Below are 23,097 nucleotides of genomic sequence, written 5' to 3'. Positions count from 1 at the left end.
TTGCATGCTCGTTGTTTCGAAAGTTTTAGAAAAGACCTTGTCACTCGTATGTGATTTAAGGCAAGTTTGAAGATATGCTGCATGCTTTCTAAAAAGTTTTTAAGTCCCCATCGCTTTTCGGCGATCGGCGGCACAGTTAAAGATAAAAGTCTTCATCGTCTTTCGGCGATCGGAGGCACCAGCAACGTTTAAAAGACCTCAACGCCCTCGCGCGTCCTGAGGCGAGAAAGAGATTAAAGTCCTCCTCGACTTTGTGCGAGTGCAGGCGAGAACAAGTTAAAAGTCCTCAGTGCATCCAGGGAAGAGGAGATGTAATCCCTGGGCAAAGTAGAGGCATCAGATAAAGACCTTCTCGCCGTCGAGCGAGTTCAGGCAAGATAAAGACCTTCTCGCCGTCGAGCGAGTTCAGGCAAGATAAAGACCTTCTCGCCGTCGAGTGAGTTCAGACAAGATAAAGACCTTCTCGCCGTCGAGCGAGTTCAGGCAAGATAAAGACCTTCTCGCCGTCGAGCGAGTTCAGGCAAGATAAAGACCTTTTCGTCGTCGAGCGAGTTCAGGCAAGATAAAGACCTTCTCGCCGTCCAGCGAGTTCAGGCAAGATAAAATCCTTCTCATCTCGAACGAGTTCAGGTACGGTGTGGAGGGTGGAAGAAGTTTAAAGGATGGCTAAGGTAGGTTCGAAGAGAACGCCTTGCTATCCGGCTTATTGTTCTGAAACTCAGGGAGGTAGAGAAGGATCCGAAAGGCGCCTCTACCCCCTAGATGAGGGGACAATAGCCAAGTTATGAAGGCGAAATGGGGCTTACGTCGCCGGGTCCCTATGGCGATCAGAAGAAGTTCGGGCGATGGCCAGAGTAAGGGCCCATTTTGATGGAGAAGATCAGGTGAACTATATCTTAAACTATCAGTTGGATTGAAACTTGCTGTTTAGTAAGTAGTTTCACGCTGAAGTTCGTTGCCTTAAGTTCACAAGTTATTAAAATGCCATCGTTTGAAAGTTGATAGTTTGCTCGAGTTTGAAGCAGTAAGTAAACGATTGAGCCCGCAGAATCGCTAAGTTAATTTGTTTAAGCGGTTTCTACTAGGAGAAGCAAAGTAAACAGAGAGACCATATGCGGAAGCGGAAAAATTTATAATAAAGGTGGTATCAATTCGAAATGCATAAGAAGAAAAGAAAAAGTTATCACAGGAAAGGTTTGTACAAAAGGGAACAAGCATTGGGTCCCAGGGAATAAGGGATGGAGGGAGACGACTAATCTTCAGAAGGCACGATCTTCCCATCCATCACTTCGTTACATATCGACACCATGGAGAGGTCGAGCTCGGGGTACTGGCAGGCAACTTGCTCCAGGGCGACGTCGAATCCGGCGACAAGGACTTGGGCGGAGCTCAGTTCAAGCTCTTCGTTTTGTTGTTTGAGCCCCTCGGTTTGCTGCTTCAGCTCGTCAGCTCGCTTCTTCAGTTCTTCAGTTTCCCCACGAGCCTGAGCAAGGTCGTGACCAACCTTCTTGCCTTCGCCCCGCGCCTAGGCCAGCTCTGCAGCAATCTTCTCGTTTTCCTCTCGAGCCTTGGCGAGCTCGTCCACGGCGTCGTCCCTCTCCCTCTCGACCTTTCCAAGGAGAACCTCCCGATCAGCCGATCTCTTCTCAAGGTTCTCCACCTTGGCTGCATCCGCTTTCATCGATGCCTCCAAGTTGGCCACCTTAAGCCTGTAAGGAACCAACTTGCTCTCCAGCTCGATTTTCTCTTGAGCTAGGAGGTGCAGCTTCTGGCGCAGATCGGAGGCCTCCTTGCGCGCAACCCTCAACTCGGCACTCATGGCGTCCTCCACCCTTGAGTGATCAATCTCCGCCATCATCAGGTTGCAAGACAGCTTTTTCGCCTCGATCCTTATCAGGTGATTCTCCTCTTGGAGTGTGGAGATCTCGTCCTGGAGTTTTTTGTTGGAGCTCTTCACAGCCTTTGTTATGATTGAGCGGAGGTCCTCTGCCATCATTTTGAGTTTAGCTATGAAGGGCCCCCAGATTTCTTTGACCACGAGGGGCAGGTGGAGGTGGAGGTGCTGAAGGAGCCTGGTGCTGACTCTCACCACCACCCTCTTGAATTGGTTGATGAAGTTGGGCTTCCTGGCGTGGTGGTGAAGTGGGGGACTCGGTTATGAGTATTGGTGAGTTGTGAGCGCCTTCATCCCCACCTGGTGCAGCTTCAGCGATTGAGGCAGTTGAAGGAGGACCCTCTCCAGCAGATACGAATGGCGTTGAGGCACTAAGAGGGTTCTCCATGAAGTTGGGCTCGTTGCCTTCAACCGCAGGAAGCGCAGCTGCCAAAGGTATTGCTTGGACCGGCGGTGTTGGAGCTGGGGGAGAGGGCGGTGTTGGAGCTGGGGGAGAGGGCGGTGTTGGTGTTGGGAGAGCGGGTGGTGAAGAAGGTGCCTCAGTCGCCTCATCATCCTCTTCTTCATCTTCTTGAACCACTTGAGGAGTTTTCCTTTTTGGTTTCGTTAAGATGAGCTTCTTTCGTTGAGGGGCGGGCAGTGTCTCTGGAGGAGCTGGGCCTTGAGGGGGAGATCTGCCCTGGGCAGCGGCGATCTCCACCACCGAGTTGGGCACGGTTTGAGAACCCGACGCCAACTTGTGGGTTCGGGCGAGCGCCCTCAGTTCAGCTAATTTGCCTTTGCCCAACATGAGATCTGCACAGTGCAAAAATATACAAGTAAGCGCGAAGGCAAAAGTGAAATATACGAGTACGTGTGCGAATGATACAAACAAATGGTGCATGAAATAAAAACCAAGTCCAGTGCGCAACAAGCAGGACGCCCAATAATAGATAACAGAGATGCGCAATCAATTCCAACACAAGACGAAAACCTAAATGTCGAGGTAAGTGCTAACCTATGTGAGCTTCGAGTTGGCCCTCGAGGAACTCGAAGGAGATTATTGCGGAGGTGGGAATGGTGATGTTAGCAGCTGCTACCCTCTTCCAGAAAAGGCAGAGGTCCTTGTCCAACTCGCCCATGTTGTCAGGACTTCTTGGCCTTCTGAAGTTTTCTTTGGAGTCCTTACTTCCCTTGTTTACCCAGTACAAGGGAAAGCCATCGAGCAGCGAAGGGTCTTGATCGTTCTGGCGCACTTGGACGAACTTTCCTTTCCAATCTTTGTAAGATTGCTGGAAGATAGAGAGGATCGACCTCCCAGCAATCCCGTTTAAGCTCACCCAGGGGCGGTCTCCAGGATTCTTGGCCTCGAACAAGAAAAGGAAGATGTCTACCGAGGCCGGTAGTCCCAAGTGCGCGCACATGATTTGAAATGCCCGCACGAATGCCCAGCTGTTGGGATGGAGCTGGGCAGCGGCAATGTTAAGCTCGGTTAATAACTCCCGTTCAAAACGGGTGAAGGGAAGCCTGAGTTTCACCTTCTTGAAAAGGGTAGTGTAAACGAAGCAGAACGACTCGCCGTTGTTCCCCTTGTCATCCGCGCAGATTGGCACGTCAGGAGGGCAAGGCAGCACCATTAGTTTGTCGTCATGCTCCTTGTGGAACGAGAGGTTGGGTTCGTCCCCTTTCTTCAACCGTAGCACCGCCAATGCAGAGTTTACTGAAGAGGTCTCCTTCAGCAAAGTTGGGGTAGCCCACGGGTAGAGTTTCTTGTAGTCTGGTGTGGGAATGGAGGCTCCTCCGGCGACTGGTGGAGTTGCCTGAGCGAGGTTGGGACGAGAGGTTGTGATGGCATTTTCATGTGTTCTTCTTGAATCAAAGTAGAAAATAAGGTGCGGAAGCAATGGGTGAGATGATCAAGACCCTCCTAGGAGTTGTGTTGGCCTTGTAGGTGCATGATGAGTATGGTGTTTGAGTGGTTCGGCCAGCTCAAGGGAGAAGGTGAAAGGATTGAAGTTTAGAGCCTAGATTTCTAGGAGAAGTAAAGCTTGTGCACAAAAATGGCAGCATAACCTTACTCAATTAAACTTGAAAAATACAATGAGATAGCCTTCCTATTTATAGGCTATCTTGGACGTAAATGTTAAGTTGAATTCTAAGGAAAAGAAAACCAAAATTAAATCTAAATTCTAAGCCATGTGCCTTGTGCAATGACCGGCCACACAACCCTAGATTCTAAAATGTTTCCATCCAAAAGTGCTTTCTACACTATCCTATCTACTAAGTACCCCTAATGGGCCTTTATGCAAACATATACAAAGCCTTCTCTCTTCCATCCGTGGCTTCATTTACTTGTGTTTGAGCATGTTTGGCCATTGATCTTGTAAGGGGGCCTAGACGGTCTAGCTCCATGGATAGCCTCCCTCCTTCACGTCCTAGACGCTCACCTTGGTCTTGGTCTAGACGCTCTCCTTAACTTGGGCCTTGGCTTCCTTGGGTAGGTGTGCTTGGCCCTCCTCCATCATCCCCTCCCCCTTGGAAAGGATTTGTCCTCAAATCCAGGTCGTCATCGTCATTGGTACCTACAAATGGAGAAAGATCAATTACATTAAAAGTGTCATGTACTCCATATTCAAGAGGTAGGTCCAACTTATATGCATTGTTGTTGACTCGCTTGAGAACTTGGAAAGGTCCATCACCTCGGGGACTTACTTTGGACTTCCTTTGATTTGGAAATCTATCTTTGCGAAGGTGAAGCCAAACTAAGTCTCCTTCCTCAAAAATTATTTCTCTCTTCCCTTTGTTGTTGTATTTTGTGTACTTCTCATTTTGTTGTTGTATTTGAATTTTAATCTTCTCATGCATTTTCTTGACAAAATCAGCTTTGAGTACTCCTTCCTTATGCACAAAATCTTGTGGATTAGGAAGGGGTATCAAATCCATGGGCGTGAGAGGATTAAAACCATATATTACCTCAAAAGGAGAAGCATTAGTAGTCTTGTGAACTACTCTATTGTAAGCAAATTCAATGTGGGGAAGGTACTCATCCCAAGATTTGCGGCTGCCCTTCATGATAGCCCTAAGCATAGTTCCAAGAGATCTATTGACTACTTCGGTTTGCCCATCCGTTTGAGGATGACAAGAAGTTGAAAATTGTAGTCTTGTTCGAAGTTTACCCCAAAGAGTTTTCCAGAAGTGGCTTATAAACTTGGGATCTCTATCGGACACTATACTTCTAGGGAGACCATGGAGTCTCACCACTTCTCTAAAGAAGAGTTTAGAAATATTTTGAGCATCATCTACTTTGTGGCATGGAATAAAGTGGGACATTTTGCTAAAACGGTCCACTACCACAAAGATAGAGTCATGGCCTCTTGCAGTCCTAGGAAGTCCTAAAATGAAGTCCATGCTAATGTCTTCCCAAGGAGCATTTGCAATCGGCAAAGGGGTGTAGAGTCCATGCGGCATTGTTCTAGACTTTGCTTTTAAACATGAGATACATCTAGAACAATGTCGTTGGACATCTTTCCTCATGTGTGGCCAACAAAATTTTGCTTTTAAAACATCTAGAGTCTTATCAACTCCAAAATGGCCCATGAGTCCCCCTTCATGTGATTCTTTGACAAGGAGTTTTCTATGTGTTCCTTGGGGAATGCAAAGTTTTCCTTATTTAAAAAGATATCCCTCGGACACATAGTAACCTCCTTGTGCTCTATGTAGACATTGGGCATAGATGGATGAGAGTTCGTGATCTTCTTGGTAAAGCTCTCTTATGTGGTCAAATCCAAGAATTTGGGCACCTAGTTTTGAAAAGAGTGTGTGTCGTCTTAAAAGAGCATCGGCCACTATATTGGTGCTCCCTTTCTTGTATTTGATTACATAAGGAAATTGTTCAAGAAATTCCATCCATTTAGCATGTCTCTTATTGAGCTTGTGTTGGCCCTTTAAATATTTTAAAGACTCGTGATCACTATGGATAACAAATTCTTTGGACACAAGGTAGTGTTCCCAAGTCTTTAGGGCTCGCACAAGAGCATAGAGCTCTTTGTCATAGGTGGGGTAGTTGAGGGTGGCACCATGGAGTTTTTCACTAAAATAAGCAATGGGGTGTCCACCTTGCAACAAAACCGCACCTATGCCTACCCCCGATGCATCACACTCTATCTCAAAATTTTTGGAAAAATTTGGGAGAGATAGGATGGGTGCATTGGTGAGTTGAGCTTTTAGCCTTTGAAAGGCTTGCTCATGCTTTTCATTCCAACAAAATGCAACATCTTTTTTTACAAGTTCATTCAAAGGAGAAGCTAGGCTAGAAAAATTAGGCACAAACCTTCTATAGAAGCTAGCTAACCCATGAAAACTTCTTACATCACTTACATTTTGTGGAGTTGGCCACTCGCGGATGGCTTTGATTTTCTCGGGATCTACATGCACCCCCTTTTTGTTTACTATAAAGCCTAAGAAGACTACACTATCTACACAAAAGGTACACTTATCCCTATTGGCAAAAAGACTATTTTTCCTAAGGACTAGAAGAACTTCCCTAAGGTGGCTTAGATGGTCTTCTAGGGTTTTACTATATACTAAGATATCATCAAAGTAAACTACTACATATTTACCTATACAATCCCTCAAGGTGTGATTCATAAGCCTCATGAATGTGCTTGGAGCGTTAGTAAGCCCAAAGGGCATCACCAACCACTCATATAATCCAAATTTGGTCTTAAAAGCGGTTTTCCACTCATCACCCTCCTTGATTCGAATTTGGTGATATCCACTTTTAAGGTCAATCTTGGAGAATAGAGTTGACCCATGCAATTCATCAAGCATATCATCAAGCCTCGGGATTGGATGCCTATACTTGATGGTGATGTTGTTGATTGCTCTACAATCACAACACATACGCCATTTTCCATCTTTTTTTGGCACCAACAAGACAGGTACAGCACAAGGGCTTAGGCTCTTTTGAACCCAACCCTTCTCCAACAAGTCTTGAACTTGTGATTCTATCTCCTTAGTTTCCTCGGGGTTGGTTCTATAAGCAGGCCTATTTGGTAGGCTTGCCCCCGGGATAAAGTCAATTTGATGTTCTATTCCCCTTAGAGGAGGAAGCCAAATGGGTCCTTCTTGTGAGAATAGATCTTCAAATTCACTCAAAAGATTTTCGATTTGAGGAGGTAAATTCATAAGTTCACTACTTGTGGCAGTGCATGTAAGTGCTCCTTTACACAAGATAAGGCTTTGTTGTTCAACAAGAAGCAAGTTTTCAAAGACGTTTTCAAGAGGCTTTGCTTGTTGACCAACCTTGTGGGAAGGAACACTCTTCTCCCACGCCTTCCTATCCCTAAGGATTTTCTCTTTTTCTAGCGCTCTTTTTTTTTGTTTTCCTCATCCCTCTTTTGCTTCATTTGTATTTGGTCTTTTACCACTTGAGAATGTGGTAAAGGACTAAGTACAAACTTTTTATACTTATGGGTGAAGGAAATTTCGTTAGTGAGACCATCATGCAAGGTTTTCTTATCAAATTGCCATGGTCTCCCTAATAAAATATGACAAGCTTCCATAGGCACTACATCACATAAAACTTTGTCTTTGTAGTTCCCTATGGAAAACTTGATTTCCACTTGCTTGTCTACATGTAGTTCCCCATTTTCATTAAGCCATTGAAGTTTGTAAGGTTTTGGGTGGGGAACCACTTGTAGCTTAAGCTTTTCAACCATCCTAGCACTACAACAATTACAACTAGAACCACTATCCACAATGAGAGAGCATATGTTTTCTAAAACATTGCATCTTGTATGAAATATGTTCTCTCTTTGTGTTTCAATGGATGTGCTAGGGTGATTGTTGAGGGTTCTCCTAATCATAAGCAATTCTCCCTCTAGTGGAGCTACCCTCTCATCCTCTCCCCCTTCCTCTCTCTCACTAGGCTCATCCTCGCCACTAGTGTACTCATCTACACCTTTAAGAAACAAAGTCCTTTGGTTTGGACATTGTGCTTGCACATGCCCCCTACCATAGCACTTAAAACATTTAACATCTCTAGCTCGGATGGGTGGGGTTGAGGTTTCTTTGGTGAAGGGCTTGGTAGGCTCTTTTGGTTTTTCCTTGGATGTACTACCCTCCCTTCTAAACTCTTTCTTGGGATAAAAGCTAGAATAGGGGCTCACCTTTTGACTTGAGGTTTTGCGCAAATTTTGTTGCTCAACTTTAATGCAAAGTTGAACCAAATCATTCAAGTCTTGATAAGGTAAGAGCTCTACTCTATCTCTTATCTCAAGTGATAGGCCACTAAGGAACCTAGCTATGGTGGTTTCCTCCTCTTCTCTAATGGATGCTCTCATCATGTAGAGCTCCATTTTTTGCCTATACTCTTCCACACTCATGTTCTTTTGTTGGAGTCTTTGGAGCTTGTCCATCAACTCCCTATGGTAGTAGGAAGGTATATGTCGACGTCTTAGGGCTCCCCTAAGGTCATTCCAATATGTAATGGAAGGTTCCCTATGAAGACGTCTATCTCTTTCGAGAGAGGTCCACCAATACATGGCATTCCCTTGGAAACTAAGGGTGGCTAAGGGTACTTTTCGTTCCTCACTTACCCTATGGCAAGCAAAGAGTTGCTCTACCTTCATCTCCCAATCTAGATATACTTCTACATTTTCCTTTCCATGAAAATGAGGTAGGTCTACTCTTGTTTCCCTTGGCACCTCTTGTTCCCTTTGCCTAGTTCTTCTAGGGGGTGGTTGGTAATAATCATTGATTCTACGGCTTCCCTCCCCTAGAGACTCAATACTTTGAGAATGGGATGCATGAGTTTTTTTTTATTTTTGTGATTTTTGTGATTTCTCTTCTTGAGCTTTAGCCAACTCATTGATTTTGTTCTCATTCTCCAATTGTCTAAAAGATATCAATTGTACCGCTTGGGATACTTCTTTCAAAAGAGTTTTCAAAGATTTTACTTCACTTTCTATAGACTTCGGAGAGTGAGGAGAAGAAGACATGGCTAAAACTTTGTGTATATAGGTGTTTTACTTTGAGAAAATTTAGGAAAGTTAAAGAAGGTAGTTTTCCAGGTAAGGGAGGTGAGTCACAAAGGACTACTTAAGTACCAAGCCTTTTCCTTGCCAAAAACTATCCCCCAATATCTTCAGACAAGACTTTCTCTTAGTGAAACACTTAGAACACAAATAAGTTGAGAAATAAATGCAAGAAAACAATGCAAGCTAACTATGCAACAAAGCTAGTCGGTTTAGCACAAAATTTAAACAAAATTAAACATGCAAAGCGTAGCTATGAAAGCAAGAAAAGCAATTACAAACAAGTAACAATTACTAAGCAAAAAATGCTATACTATTCGGCCCTAGGTGAGGCTTCTTGGACACTTTGAGCCCTTGAAGACACACTCACCGTCTAAACGTAATTAACAAGGTAATTAACAATAAACCAAGTTGCAAAGGAAATAAGAGAAACTCCCTTTGTTGTTCCTCCTTTTGGTTAGTGCACTTCTTTGTTGTCTTGATTGTTGATCTCCTAAGTGTTTGTAGTGTTTGTTTCAAGAAAGCTTGTTTCGGCTTTGGCTTTGTCTCCTCCTTAGAATGTTGGCTTTAATTCTCCAATTTCCAGCACCTATTCACAAGGGCTAAACCTTAAACCAAGTCAAATTCCATGCACATAAGCACCAAGGGAGAAATTAAATTCCAGCACCCAAAAAGAGAGGTCAAGGAACAAAAGCAAGAAACAAATTTAATTCAAAGAAAACAGTACCACCAAAAGGATTTATAATATGACAACTTAGAAAGAGATTCAAGAAATTAAAGCAAACAATTAAAGGTACTCAATAAAAGGTTGGCACACAAAAGAATTCCTAAAGAAAAGCACTAGATTAGATGACCAAATAAAAAAACAGCACCACTGGAAAATGTTGTGGGCCAGAAAACGTGTTTGTTCCCCGATTTATGCTGATCTGTATTTTTCGAATTTGGCTCTGAAATTTGTTATGCAAGATATTCAGGATCTTATCTAAAATCTGGCTTTGGATTCACTCAAAACGGATGCACCATTTTTTTTTAATAAATTTTGCAAAATTGGTGTTCGGTTATGCCAGCTGGAGCGCTTCAGATTTGCACTCTGATCTTAAAAGATTTATCATTTTTTTTCTGTTGCTTCTTTTGACCTAATTCTTTTTTTGTCTTTTCTATAACACTTTAAACTTGCATTTTCCAGAAAATCAGAATTTTCCTATGGGTGGAAATATTTTTCTGGGTTAAAACAGCCAAAACAGAGAAGGTGTAAACAGGGGAATCTGAAAACTGGAAACAAAAACAGCAAGATACCAAAGTTTAGACACAATGGAAATTTGTGAAATAGAATTGTGTATGATCTAAACACAATATGAACTCAAACTAAAAATAAAAAAAGGCACCAAAGGATCAAAGAACAGCAGATTCAAACAAATTAAAAAGACCCAAAAGCAAGAAACAATCAAGCCAATAATAGGACTACTAAGAATTGTTGACAAATATGGATTCACATGACTTGACACAACATTTATAGATTCAGAAAATAAAGACTCAAAGCATAAAATGAAGCAAAATTAAGAAAGCAATAAGGACTCAAATTCCTAAAAGAAAACAGCCACTCAATGGTGTAAGGAATCCTATCACAAGCTGCACAGAATTTGTTCAAGATCAATTGAACAATTGTGCTTCGGTTGGATCTTCCATAAGCACACCAAGAACAATTTAAAAAGTAAAAAACAGCAAGACAGGTATGGAATTTAAATGACAATATGAAATAAAGAAGAACTGAACATTTAAAAGACCAAGCTACTCATCTTGAAGAACCAAAAGCTCATGATACCAAATGATGGCATTTTCATGTGTTCTTCTTGAATCAAAGTAGAAAATAAGGTGCGGAAGCAATGGGTGAGATGATCAAGACCCTCCTAGGAGTTGTGTTGGCCTTGTAGGTGCATGATGAGTATGGTGTTTGAGTGGTTCGGCCAGCTCAAGGGAGAAGGTGAAAGGATTGAAGTTTAGAGCCTAGATTTCTAGGAGAAGTAAAGCTTGTGCACAAAAATGGCAGCATAACCTTACTCAATTAAACTTGAAAAATACAATGAGATAGCCTTCCTATTTATAGGCTATCTTGGACGTAAATGTTAAGCTGAATTCTAAGGAAAAGAAAACCAAAATTAAATCTAAATTCTAAGCCATGTGCCTTGTGCAATGACCGGCCACACAACCCTAGATTCTAGAATGTTTCCATCCAAAAGTGCTTTCTACACTATCCTATCTACTAAGTACCCCTAATGGGCCTTTATGCAAACATATACAAAGCCTTCTCTCTTCCATCTGTGGCTTCATTTACTTGTGTTTGAGCATGTTTGGCCATTGATCTTGTAAGGGGGCCTAGACGGTCTAGCTCCATGGATAGCCTCCCTCCTTCACGTCCTAGACGCTCACCTTCACGTCCTAGACGCTCACCTTGGTCTTGGTCTAGACGCTCTCCTTGACTTGGGCCTTGGCTTCCTTGGGTAGGTGTGCTTGGCCCTCCTCCATCAGGTTGCAGGCCTCTCAGCCTGGGAAGAAGGAGCACCAGATGCTCGTGGTAGGTTATGCGCTTGGGATGGAGGGTTTCGTGATGAAGGAGGAGGATTCGCGGTGGTTTTCGTACGAGCCATCGCGGGAACTGCAAAGGAAAAAGGGAAAAGGATGAACAAAGGTTACAGAGATCGACTCGATTGTGGATGAAGGATGGAAAACGAACGAACGGGAGTTCGTTGTGATGAATGTAATGGAAGACGAAGCCCTAAGTTACGAAAAGGAAGAAGAAGAGGAAACAACCCACAGCGTATGCACCAGGCAGATAATGGATGATGCAAATCGGTTAAAATGCAGCAAGTATCAACAGAAGAAGTAAAAGAGGTACCTTTCGATGATCAGATGAGCGTTGAAGGGAGTTGGAGATTGAGGGAGCTGAGAAGCGTTGTGGGTTTGCAGAGAAAACTCAAAACGTTTTGAGAAACCAGGGAGATGATGAAACAGTAGAAATGAAAGGGTTTAAGGGTTTTTCAAATGTTTTTGGAAGCGCAAACGACAGCTGAAGATGACCGTTGATGAAGCCACGTGTCGAGCGATTGGAAAAAGGGGTTTGGTGGAGCGTCAGAAAAGCAGAGGGTACGAACGTTTTGGAATTCTGTGCCAGCGCCACGTAGATCGGCAGTGACGTGACCTCTTAGTCTTTTCGCTGGACAAGTCTTCGCTTAAGACTGGGGGGCTTGTGTACCGCCCAGGTAGTCGGAAGTGATGACGTGGCAGTAAGCTATTATATAGGCGTGTTGAACGGGCCACCTGGCTGGCAGAAGGGAAGGAAGTCGGGGGGCTAGTGTAGTCGCCAGTCATTAAGTTGGCGTGCTTCGATCTCTAGCATACTTAAACCGGCGGTCACCAGGTTTGTGATGAAGTCGCCAGATGCGAACCCAGACGACCAAGTGATCAGAGATCACCGAGAGAATGACATCGCCGAAGGATCAGGAAAGTTTGTTCCAGGCTTTCGAAGCAAAGGATGAAGTCGTCAGATGGTCATTCCCTAGCTAGCCAGAGGTCGAGGTCGGGGAACAGCTTACCCGGGCATGTACGATGAAGCAAGTGAAGTAGATCATGATGGCGGCCGGCGAGACCACAGGGAAGGTGTGTATGATGACACCCGTACTCGCCACGCAGAAGAGATCACGCTCCAAGGCAGTTATGCGCTGAATTGTTTCCTGCATAAGTAACTTAGCCGAAAGCCTGAAGAGTAAGAGGTGACGCCCAAGTCAAGGATGCTCCAGATGGTGACGCGTGTACAGCTAGATACGAGCCACGTGTCCAGATGTGTAACTGTCAGGAGAGAGAAAATGCACAGGTATATAAGGAATCCTAACGAACTTCTGAGGTACGCGCGTTTTACAATACTTCTTTTACGCTTGCGAGAACTTGAGTACGCTGAGCGAGAATTTTGCACGGTTCCTAAAGTTCTTAGTTTTCACTTAGTATTTTGGTGGTTCGGTCGCTGACTTGGGCGTCGGAGCGTGATCAGCCGCAGCGGCGCCGTTCTGTCTTTTGCAGGTTCTTGAGGTGAATCAAGGCGAAGGACGGAAGCTAACACGGTGCAAAGTCGATCCAGAGTTGACGAAGCAAGGCTCTTGCGTCCTGATCAACAGGCAGGATCAGTTAACCTAGGAAACTATAAGAAAGTGAATGTTCTGTATAATAATAGTTTAAAAGTATCTTAACTATTGAAAACAAGCGTATTACTTAACTAAATGTTTGCAACTTGTTCTTTTCGCTATTAATTGATTGAAAACACTTATGATATCTTTGAAAACCAATTTCATGTGTTAAAATTGTGTTTTGATATGTTTAATACAATCTTAGTCTATTAATTCATTGAAACACTTGTGAATATCTTTGAAAAACAATTTCAAGTGTTAAAATTGTGTTTTCATATGTTTAATACTTTTTTTACAATCTAAGGTCTATTAATTGATTCAAACACTTTTGATACCTTTCTTAAACCATTTCATGTGTTCAAATTGTATTTTGATATGTTCAATACTTCTTTTACAATCTAAGGTCTATTAATTGATTGAAACACTTATGATATATCTTTGAAAAACAATTTCATGTGTTAAAATTGTGTTTTGATATGTTGTTTAATACTTCTTTCATTTACATTCTAAGGTTTTATAGTTAACCTAGGAAACTATAAGAAAGTGAATGTTCTGTATAATAATAGTTTAAAAGTATCTTAACTATTGAAAACAAGCGTATTACTAGACTAAATATTTGCAACTTGTTCTTTTCCCTATTAATTGATTGAAAACACTTATGATATCTTCGAAAACCAATTTCATGTGTTAAAATTGTCTTTTCATATGTTTAATACAATCTTAGTCTATTAATTCATTGAAACACTTGTGAATATCTTTGAAAAACAATTTCATGTGTTAAAATTGTGTTTTCATATGTTTAATACTTCTTTTACAATCTAAGGTCTATTAATTGATTCAAACACTTATGATACCTTTGTTAAACCATTTCATGTGTTCAAATTGTATTTTGATATGTTCAATACTTGTTTTACAATTTAAGGTCTATTAATTGATTGAAACACTTATGATATATCTTTGAAAAACAATTTCATGTGTTAAAATTGTGTTTTGATATGTTGTTTAATACTTCTTTCATTTACATTCTAAGGTTTTATAGTTAACCTAGGAAACTATAAGAAAGTGAATGTTCTGTATAATAATAGTTTAAAAGTATCTTAACTATTGAAAACAAGCGTATTACTTGACTAAATATTTGCAACTTGTTCTTTTCCCTATTAATTGATTGAAAACACTTATGATATCTTCGAAAACCAATTTCATGTGTTAAAATTGTCTTTTCATATGTTTAATACAATCTTAGTCTATTAATTCATTGAAACACTTGTGAATATCTTTGAAAAGCAATTTCATGTGTTAAAATTTTGTTTTCATATGTTTAATACTTCTTTTACAATCTAAGGTCTATTAATTGATTCAAACACTTATGATACCTTTGTTAAACCATTTCATGTGTTCAAATTGTATTTTGATATGTTCAATACTTGTTTTACAATTTAAGGTCTATTAATTGATTGAAACACTTATGATATATCTTTGAAAAACAATTTCATGTGTTAAAATTGTATTTTGATATGTTCTTTAATACTTCTTTCATTTACATTCTAAGGTTTTATAGTTAACCTAGGAAACTATAAGAAAGTGAATGTTCTGTATAATAATAGTTTAAAAGTATCTTAACTATTGAAAACAAGCGTATTACTTAACTAAATGTTTTCAACTTGTTCTTTTCGCTATTAATTGATTGAAAACACTTATGATATCTTCGAAAACCAATTTCATGTGTTAAAATTGTGTTTTGATCTGTTTAATACAATCTTAGTCTATTAATTGATTGAAACACTTGTGAATATCTTCGAAAAACAATTTCATGTGTTAAAATTGTGTTTTCATATGTTTAATACTTCTTTTACAATCTAAGGTCTATTAATTGATTCAAACACTTATGATACCTTTGAAAAACCATTTCATGTGTTCAAATTGTATTTTGATATGTTCAATACTTCTTTTACAATCTAAGGTCTCTTAATTGATTGAAACACTTATGATATATCTTTGAAAAACAATTTCATGTGTTAAAATTGTGTTTTGATATGTTGTTAAATACTTCTTTCATTTACATTCTAAGGTTTTATAGTTAACCTAGGAAACTATAAGAAAGTGAATGTTCTGTATAATAATAGTTTAAAAGTATCTTAACTATTGAAAACAAGCGTATTACTTAACTAAATGTTTGCAACTTGTTCTTTTCGCTATTAATTGATTGAAAACACTTATGATATCTTTGAAAACCAATTTCATGTGTTAAAATTGTGTTTTGATATGTTTAATACAATCTTAGTCTATTAATTCATTGAAACACTTGTGAATATCTTTGAAAAACAATTTCATGTGTTAAAATTGTGTTTTCATATGTTTAATACTTCTTTTACAATCTAAGGTCTATTAATTGATTCAAACACTTTTGATACCTTTCTTAAACCATTTCATGTGTTCAAATTGTATTTTGATATGTTCAATACTTCTTTTACAATCTAAGGTCTCTGAATTGATTGAAACACTTATGATATATCTTTGAAAAACAATTTCATGTGTTAAAATTGTGTTTTGATATGTTGTTTAATACTTCTTTCATTTACATTCTAAGGTTTTATAGTTAACCTAGGAAACTATAAGAAAGTGAATGTTCTGTATAATAATAGTTTAAAAGTATCTTAACTATTGAAAACAAGCGTATTACTTGACTAAATATTTGCAACTTGTTCTTTTCCCTATTAATTGATTGAAAACACTTATGATATCTTCGAAAACCAATTTCATGTGTTAAAATTGTCTTTTCATATGTTTAATACAATCTTAGTCTATTAATTCATTGAAACACTTGTGAATATCTTTGAAAAACAATTTCATGTGTTAAAATTGTGTTTTCATATGTTTAATACTTCTTTTACAATCTAAGGTCTATTAATTGATTCAAACACTTTTGATACCTTTGTTAAACCATTTCATGTGTTCAAATTGTATTTTGATATGTTCAATACTTGTTTTACAATCTAAGGTCTATTAATTGATTGAAACACTTATGATATATCTTTGAAAAACAATTTCATGTGTTAAAATTGTGATTTGATATGTTGTTTAATACTTCTTTCATTTACATTCTAAGGTTTTATAGTTAACCTAGGAAACTATAAGAAAGTGAATGTTCTGTATAATAATAGTTTAAAAGTATCTTAACTATTGAAATCAAGCGTATTAGTTGACTAAATATTTGCAACTTGTTCTTTTCCCTATTAATTGATTGAAAACACTTATGATATCTTCGAAAACCAATTTCATGTGTTAAAATTGTCTTTTCATATGTTTAATACAATCTTAGTCTATTAATTCATTGAAACACTTGTGAATATCTTTGAAAAACAATTTCATGTGTTAAAATTGTGTTTTCATATGTTTAATACTTCTTTTACAATCTAAGGTCTATTAATTGATTCAAACACTTATGATACCTTTGAAAAACCATTTCATGTGTTCAAATTGTATTTTGATATGTTCAATACTTCTTTTACAATCTAAGGTCTCTTAATTGATTGAAACACTTATGATATATCTTTGAAAAACAATTTCATGTGTTAAAATTGTGTTTTCATATGTTGTTTAATACTTCTTTCATTTACATTCTAAGGTTTTATAGTTAACCTAGGAAACTATAAGAAAGTGAATGTTCTGTATAATAATAGTTTAAAAGTATCTTAACTATTGAAATCAAGCGTATTAGTTGACTACATATTTGCAACTTGTTCTTTTCCCTATTAATTGATTGAAAACACTTATGATATCTTCGAATACCAATTTCATGTGTTAAAATTTTCTTTTCATATGTTTAATACAATCTTAGTCTATTAATTCATTGAAACACTTGTGAATATCTTTGAAAAACAATTTCATGTTTTAAAATATTAATTGATTCAAACACTTATGATACCTTTGTTAAACCATTTCATGTGTTCAAATTGTATTTTGATATGTTCAATACTTGTTTTACAGTCTAAGGTCTATTAATTGATTGAAACACTTATGATATATCTTTGAAAAACAATTTCATGTGTTAAAATTGTGTTTTGATATGTTGTTTAATACTTCTTTCATTTACATTCTAAGGTTTTATAGTTAACCTAGGAAACTATAAGAAAGTGAATGTTCTGTATAATAATAGTTTAAAAGTATCTTAACTATTGAAATCAAGCGTATTAGTTGACTAAATATTTGCAACTTGTTCTTTTCTCTATTAATTGATTGAAAACACTTATGATATCTTCGAAAACCAATTTCATGTGTTAAAATTGTGTTTTCATATGTTTAATACAATCTTAGTCTATTAATTGATTGAAACACTTGTGAATATCTTTGAAAAACAATTTCATGTTTTAAAATATTAATTGATTCAAACACTTATGATACCTTTGTTAAACCATTTCATGTGTTCAAATTGTATTTTGATATGTTCAATACTTGTTTTACAGTCTAAGGTCTATTAATTGATTGAAACACTTATGATATATCTTTGAAATACAATTTCATGTGTTAAAATTGTGTTTTGATATGTTGTTTAATACTTCTTTCATTTACATTCTAAGGTTTTATAGTTAACCTAGGAAACTATAAGAAAGTGAATATTCTGTATAATAATAGTTTAAAAGTATCTTAACTATTGAAATCAAGCGTATTAGTTGACTAAATATTTGCAACTTGTTCTTTTCCCTATTAATTGATTGAAAACACTTATGATATCTTCGAAAACCAATTTCATGTGTTAAAATTGTCTTTTCATATGTTTAATACAATCTTAGTCTATTAATTGATTGAAACACTTGTGAATATCTTCGAAAAACAATTTCATATGTTAAAATTGTGTTTTCATATGTTTAATACTTCTTTTACAATCTAAGGTCTATTAATTGATTCAAACACTTATGATACCTTTGAAAAACCATTTCATGTGTTCAAATTGTATTTTGATATGTTCAATACTTCTTTTACAATCTAAGGTCTCTGAATTGATTGAAACACCTATGATATATATTTGAAAAACAATTTCATGTGTTAAAATTGTGTTTTGATATGTTCTTTAATACTTCTTTCATTTACATTCTAAGGTTTTATAGTTAACCTAGGAAACTATAAGAAAGTGAATGTTCTGTATAATAATAGTTTAAAAGTATCTTAACTATTGAAAACAAGCGTATTAGTTGACTAAATATTTGCAACTTGTTCTTTTCCCTATTAATTGATTGAAAACACTTATGATATCTTCAAAAACCAATTTCATGTGTTAAAATTGTCTTTTCATATGTTTAATACAATCTTAGTCTATTAATTCATTGAAACACTTGTGAATATCTTTGAAAAACAATTTCATGGGTTAAAATTGTGTTTTCATATGTTTAATACTTCTTTTACAATCTAAGGTCTATTAATTGATTCAAACACTTATGATACCTTTGAAAAACCATTTCATGTGTTCAAATTGTATTTTGATATGTTCAATACTTCTTTTACAATCTAAGGTCTCTTAATTGATTGAAACACTTATGATATATCTTTGAAAAACAATTTCATGTGTTAAAATTGTGTTTTCATATGTTGTTTAATACTTCTTTCATTTACATTCTAAGGTTTTATAGTTAACCTAGGAAACTATAAGGAAGTGAATGTTCTGTATAATAATAGTTTAAAAGTATCTTAACTTTTGAAATCAAGCGTATTAGTTGACTACATATTTGCAACTTGTTCTTTTCCCTATTAATTGATTGAAAACACTTATGATATCTTCGAATACCAATTTCATGTGTTAAAATTTTCTTTTCATATGTTTAATACAATCTTAGTCTATTAATTCATTGAAACACTTGTGAATATCTTTGAAAAACAATTTCATGTTTTAAAATATTAATTGATTCAAACACTTATGATACCTTTGTTAAACCATTTCATGTGTTCAAATTGTATTTTGATATGTTCAATACTTGTTTTACAGTCTAAGGTCTATTAATTGATTGAAACACTTATGATATATCTTTGAAAAACAATTTCATGTGTTAAAATTGTGTTTTGATATGTTGTTTAATACTTCTTTCATTTACATTCTAAGGTTTTATAGTTAACCTAGGAAACTATAAGAAAGTGAATGTTCTGTATAATAATAGTTTAAAAGTATCTTAACTATTGAAATCAAGCGTATTAGTTGACTAAATATTTGCAACTTGTTCTTTTCTCTATTAATTGATTGAAAACACTTATGATATCTTCGAAAACCAATTTCATGTGTTAAAATTGTGTTTTCATATGTTTAATACAATCTTAGTCTATTAATTGATTGAAACACTTGTGAATATCTTTGAAAAACAATTTCATGTTTTAAAATATTAATTGATTCAAACACTTATGATACCTTTGTTAAACCATTTCATGTGTTCAAATTGTATTTTGATATGTTCAATACTTGTTTTACAGTCTAAGGTCTATTAATTGATTGAAACACTTATGATATATCTTTGAAATACAATTTCATGTGTTAAAATTGTGTTTTGATATGTTGTTTAATACTTCTTTCATTTACATTCTAAGGTTTTATAGTTAACCTCGGAAACTATAAGAAAGTGAATATTCTGTATAATAATAGTTTAAAAGTATCTTAACTATTGAAATCAAGCGTATTAGTTGACTAAATATTTGCAACTTGTTCTTTTCCCTATTAATTGATTGAAAACACTTATGATATCTTCGAAAACCAATTTCATGTGTTAAAATTGTCTTTTCATATGTTTAATACAATCTTAGTCTATTAATTGATTGAAACACTTGTGAATATCTTCGAAAAACAATTTCATATGTTAAAATTGTGTTTTCATATGTTTAATACTTCTTTTACAATCTAAGGTCTATTAATTGATTCAAACACTTATGATACCTTTGAAAAACCATTTCATGTGTTCAAATTGTATTTTGATATGTTCAATACTTCTTTTACAATCTAAGGTCTCTGAATTGATTGAAACACTTATGATATATATTTGAAAAACAATTTCATGTGTTAAAATTGTGTTTTGATATGTTCTTTAATACTTCTTTCATTTACATTCTAAGGTTTTATAGTTAACCTAGGAAACTATAAGAAAGTGAATGTTCTGTATAATAATAGTTTAAAAGTATCTTAACTATTGAAAACAAGCGTATTAGTTGACTAAATATTTGCAACTTGTTCTTTTCCCTATTAATTGATTGAAAACACTTATGATATCTTCAAAAACCAATTTCATGTGTTAAAATTGTCTTTTCATATGTTTAATACAATCTTAGTCTATTAATTCATTGAAACACTTGTGAATATCTTTGAAAAACAATTTCATGTGTTAAAATTGTGTTTTCATATGTTTAATACTTCTTTTACAATCTAAGGTCTATTAATTGATTCAAACACTTTTGATACCTTTGTTAAACCATTTCATGTGTTCAAATTGTATTTTGATATGTTCAATACTTGTTTTACAATCTAAGGTCTATTAATTGATTGAAACACTTATGATATATCTTTGAAAAACAATTTCATGTGTTAAAATTGTGTTTTGATATGTTGTTTAATACTTCTTTCATTTACATTCTAAGGTTTTATAGTTAACCTAGGAAACTATAAGAAAGTGAATGTTCTGTATAATAATAGTTTAAAAGTATCTTAACTATTGAAATCAAGCGTATTAGTTGACTAAATATTTGCAACTTGTTCTTTTCCCTATTAATTGATTGAAAACACTTATGATATCTTCGAAAACCAATTTCATGTGTTAAAATTGTGTTTTGATCTGTTTAATACAATCTTAGTCTATTAATTGATTGAAACACTTGTGAATATCTTCGAAAAACAATTTCATATGTTAAAATTGTGTTTTCATATGTTTAATACTTCTTTTACAATCTAAGGTCTATTAATTGATTCAAACACTTATGATACCTTTGAAAAATCATTTCATGTGTTCAAATTGTATTTTGATATGTTCAATACTTCTTTTACAATCTAAGGTCTCTGAATTGATTGAAACACTTATGATATATCTTTGAAAAACAATTTCATGTGTTAAAATTGTGTTTTGATATGTTGTTTAATACTTCTTTCATTTACATTCTAAGGTTTTATAGTTAACCTAGGAAACTATAAGAAAGTGAATGTTCTGTATAATAATAGTTTAAAAGTATCTTAACTATTGAAAACAAGCGTATTACTTGACTAAATATTTGCAACTTGTTCTTTTCCCTATTAATTGATTGAAAACACTTATGATATCTTCAAAAACCAATTTCATGTGTTAAAATTGTCTTTTCATATGTTTAATACAATCTTAGTCTATTAATTCATTGAAACACTTGTGAATATCTTTGAAAAACAATTTCATGTGTTAAAATTGTGTTTTCATATGTTTAATACTTCTTTTACAATCTAAGGTCTATTAATTGATTCAAACACTTTTGATACCTTTGTTAAACCATTTCATGTGTTCAAATTGTATTTTGATATGTTCAATACTTGTTTTACAATCTAAGGTCTATTAATTGATTGAAACACTTATGATATATCTTTGAAAAACAATTTCATGTGTTAAAATTGTGTTTTGATATGTTGTTTAATACTTCTTTCATTTACATTCTAAGGTTTTATAGTTAACCTAGGAAACTATAAGAAAGTGAATGTTCTGTATAATAATAGTTTAAAAGTATCTTAACTATTGAAATCAAGCGTATTAGTTGACTAAATATTTGCAACTTGTTCTTTTCCCTATTAATTGATTGAAAACACTTATGATATCTTCGAAAACCAATTTCATGTGTTAAAATTGTCTTTTCATATGTTTAATACAATCTTAGTCTATTAATTCATTGAAACACTTGTGAATATCTTTGAAAAACAATTTCATGTGTTAAAATTGTGTTTTCATATGTTTAATACTTCTTTTACAATCTAAGGTCTATTAATTGATTCAAACACTTATGATACCTTTGAAAAACCATTTCATGTGTTCAAATTGTATTTTGATATGTTCAATACTTCTTTTACAATCTAAGGTCTCTTAATTGATTGAAACACTTATGATATATCTTTGAAAAACAATTTCATGTGTTAAAATTGTGTTTTGATATGTTGTTTAATACTTCTTTCATTTACATTCTAAGGTTTTATAGTTAACCTAGGAAACTATAAGAAAGTGAATGTTCTGTATAATAATAGTTTAAAAGTATCTTAACTATTGAAATCAAGCGTATTAGTTGACTACATATTTGCAACTTGTTCTTTTCCCTATTAATTGATTGAAAACACTTATGATATCTTCGAAAACCAATTTCATGTGTTAAAATTGTCTTTTCATATGTTTAATACAATCTTAGTCTATTAATTCATTGAAACACTTGTGAATATCTTTGAAAAACAATTTCATGTTTTAAAATATTAATTGATTCAAACACTTATGATACCTTTGTTAAACCATTTCATGTGTTCAAATTGTATTTTGATATGTTCAATACTTGTTTTACAGTCTAAGGTCTATTAATTGATTGAAACACTTATGATATATCTTTGAAAAACAATTTCATGTGTTAAAATTGTGTTTTGATATGTTGTTTAATACTTCTTTCATTTACATTCTAAGGTTTTATAGTTAACCTAGGAAACTATAAGAAAGTGAATGTTCTGTATAATAATAGTTTAAAAGTATCTTAACTATTGAAATCAAGCGTATTAGTTGACTAAATATTTGCAACTTGTTCTTTTCTCTATTAATTGATTGAAAACACTTATGATATCTTCGAAAACCAATTTCATGTGTTAAAATTGTGTTTTCATATGTTTAATACAATCTTAGTCTATTAATTGATTGAAACACTTGTGAATATCTTTGAAAAACAATTTCATGTTTTAAAATATTAATTGATTCAAACACTTATGATACCTTTGTTAAACCATTTCATGTGTTCAAATTGTATTTTGATATGTTCAATACTTGTTTTACAGTCTAAGGTCTAT

The 23,097-nt window shown here is 35.3% G+C and overlaps 2 protein-coding genes across 2 annotated transcripts in view; both read right to left on the bottom strand.

Annotated features, from left to right (window-relative positions):
- Positions 1 to 1,525: 1,525 nt before the first annotated feature.
- LOC137835583 (filament-like plant protein 1) lies at positions 1,526 to 1,993 on the bottom strand. The gene has a single exon (XM_068644161.1). It carries the CDS (start codon positions 1,991 to 1,993, stop codon positions 1,526 to 1,528), a length of 468 nt encoding a protein of 155 aa, XP_068500262.1.
- A 10-nt stretch (positions 1,994 to 2,003) lies between these two features.
- LOC137835577 (uncharacterized) overlaps positions 2,004 to 23,097 on the bottom strand; it is a 73,151-nt gene continuing 52,057 nt past the window's right edge. Inside the window, exon 2 of the mRNA XM_068644148.1 lies at positions 2,004 to 2,487. Within this exon, the coding sequence (XP_068500249.1) occupies positions 2,004 to 2,487 (484 nt within the window). The remainder of the gene's footprint in view (positions 2,488 to 23,097) is intronic.

The sequence above is a fragment of the Phaseolus vulgaris genome, chromosome 11, assembly GCF_000499845.2.
Source record: "Phaseolus vulgaris cultivar G19833 chromosome 11, P. vulgaris v2.0, whole genome shotgun sequence".
NCBI classification, from domain to species: domain Eukaryota; kingdom Viridiplantae; phylum Streptophyta; class Magnoliopsida; order Fabales; family Fabaceae; genus Phaseolus; species Phaseolus vulgaris.
Note: the sequence above shows the minus strand (reverse complement) of the source record. Positions and strands in the feature narration are given on the sequence as shown.

Coding starts and splice junctions, on each gene's coding strand:
- LOC137835583 (XM_068644161.1), bottom strand. CDS start 1,993: ATGGCAGAGGACCTCCGCTCAATCATAACAAAGGCTGTGAAGAGCTCC.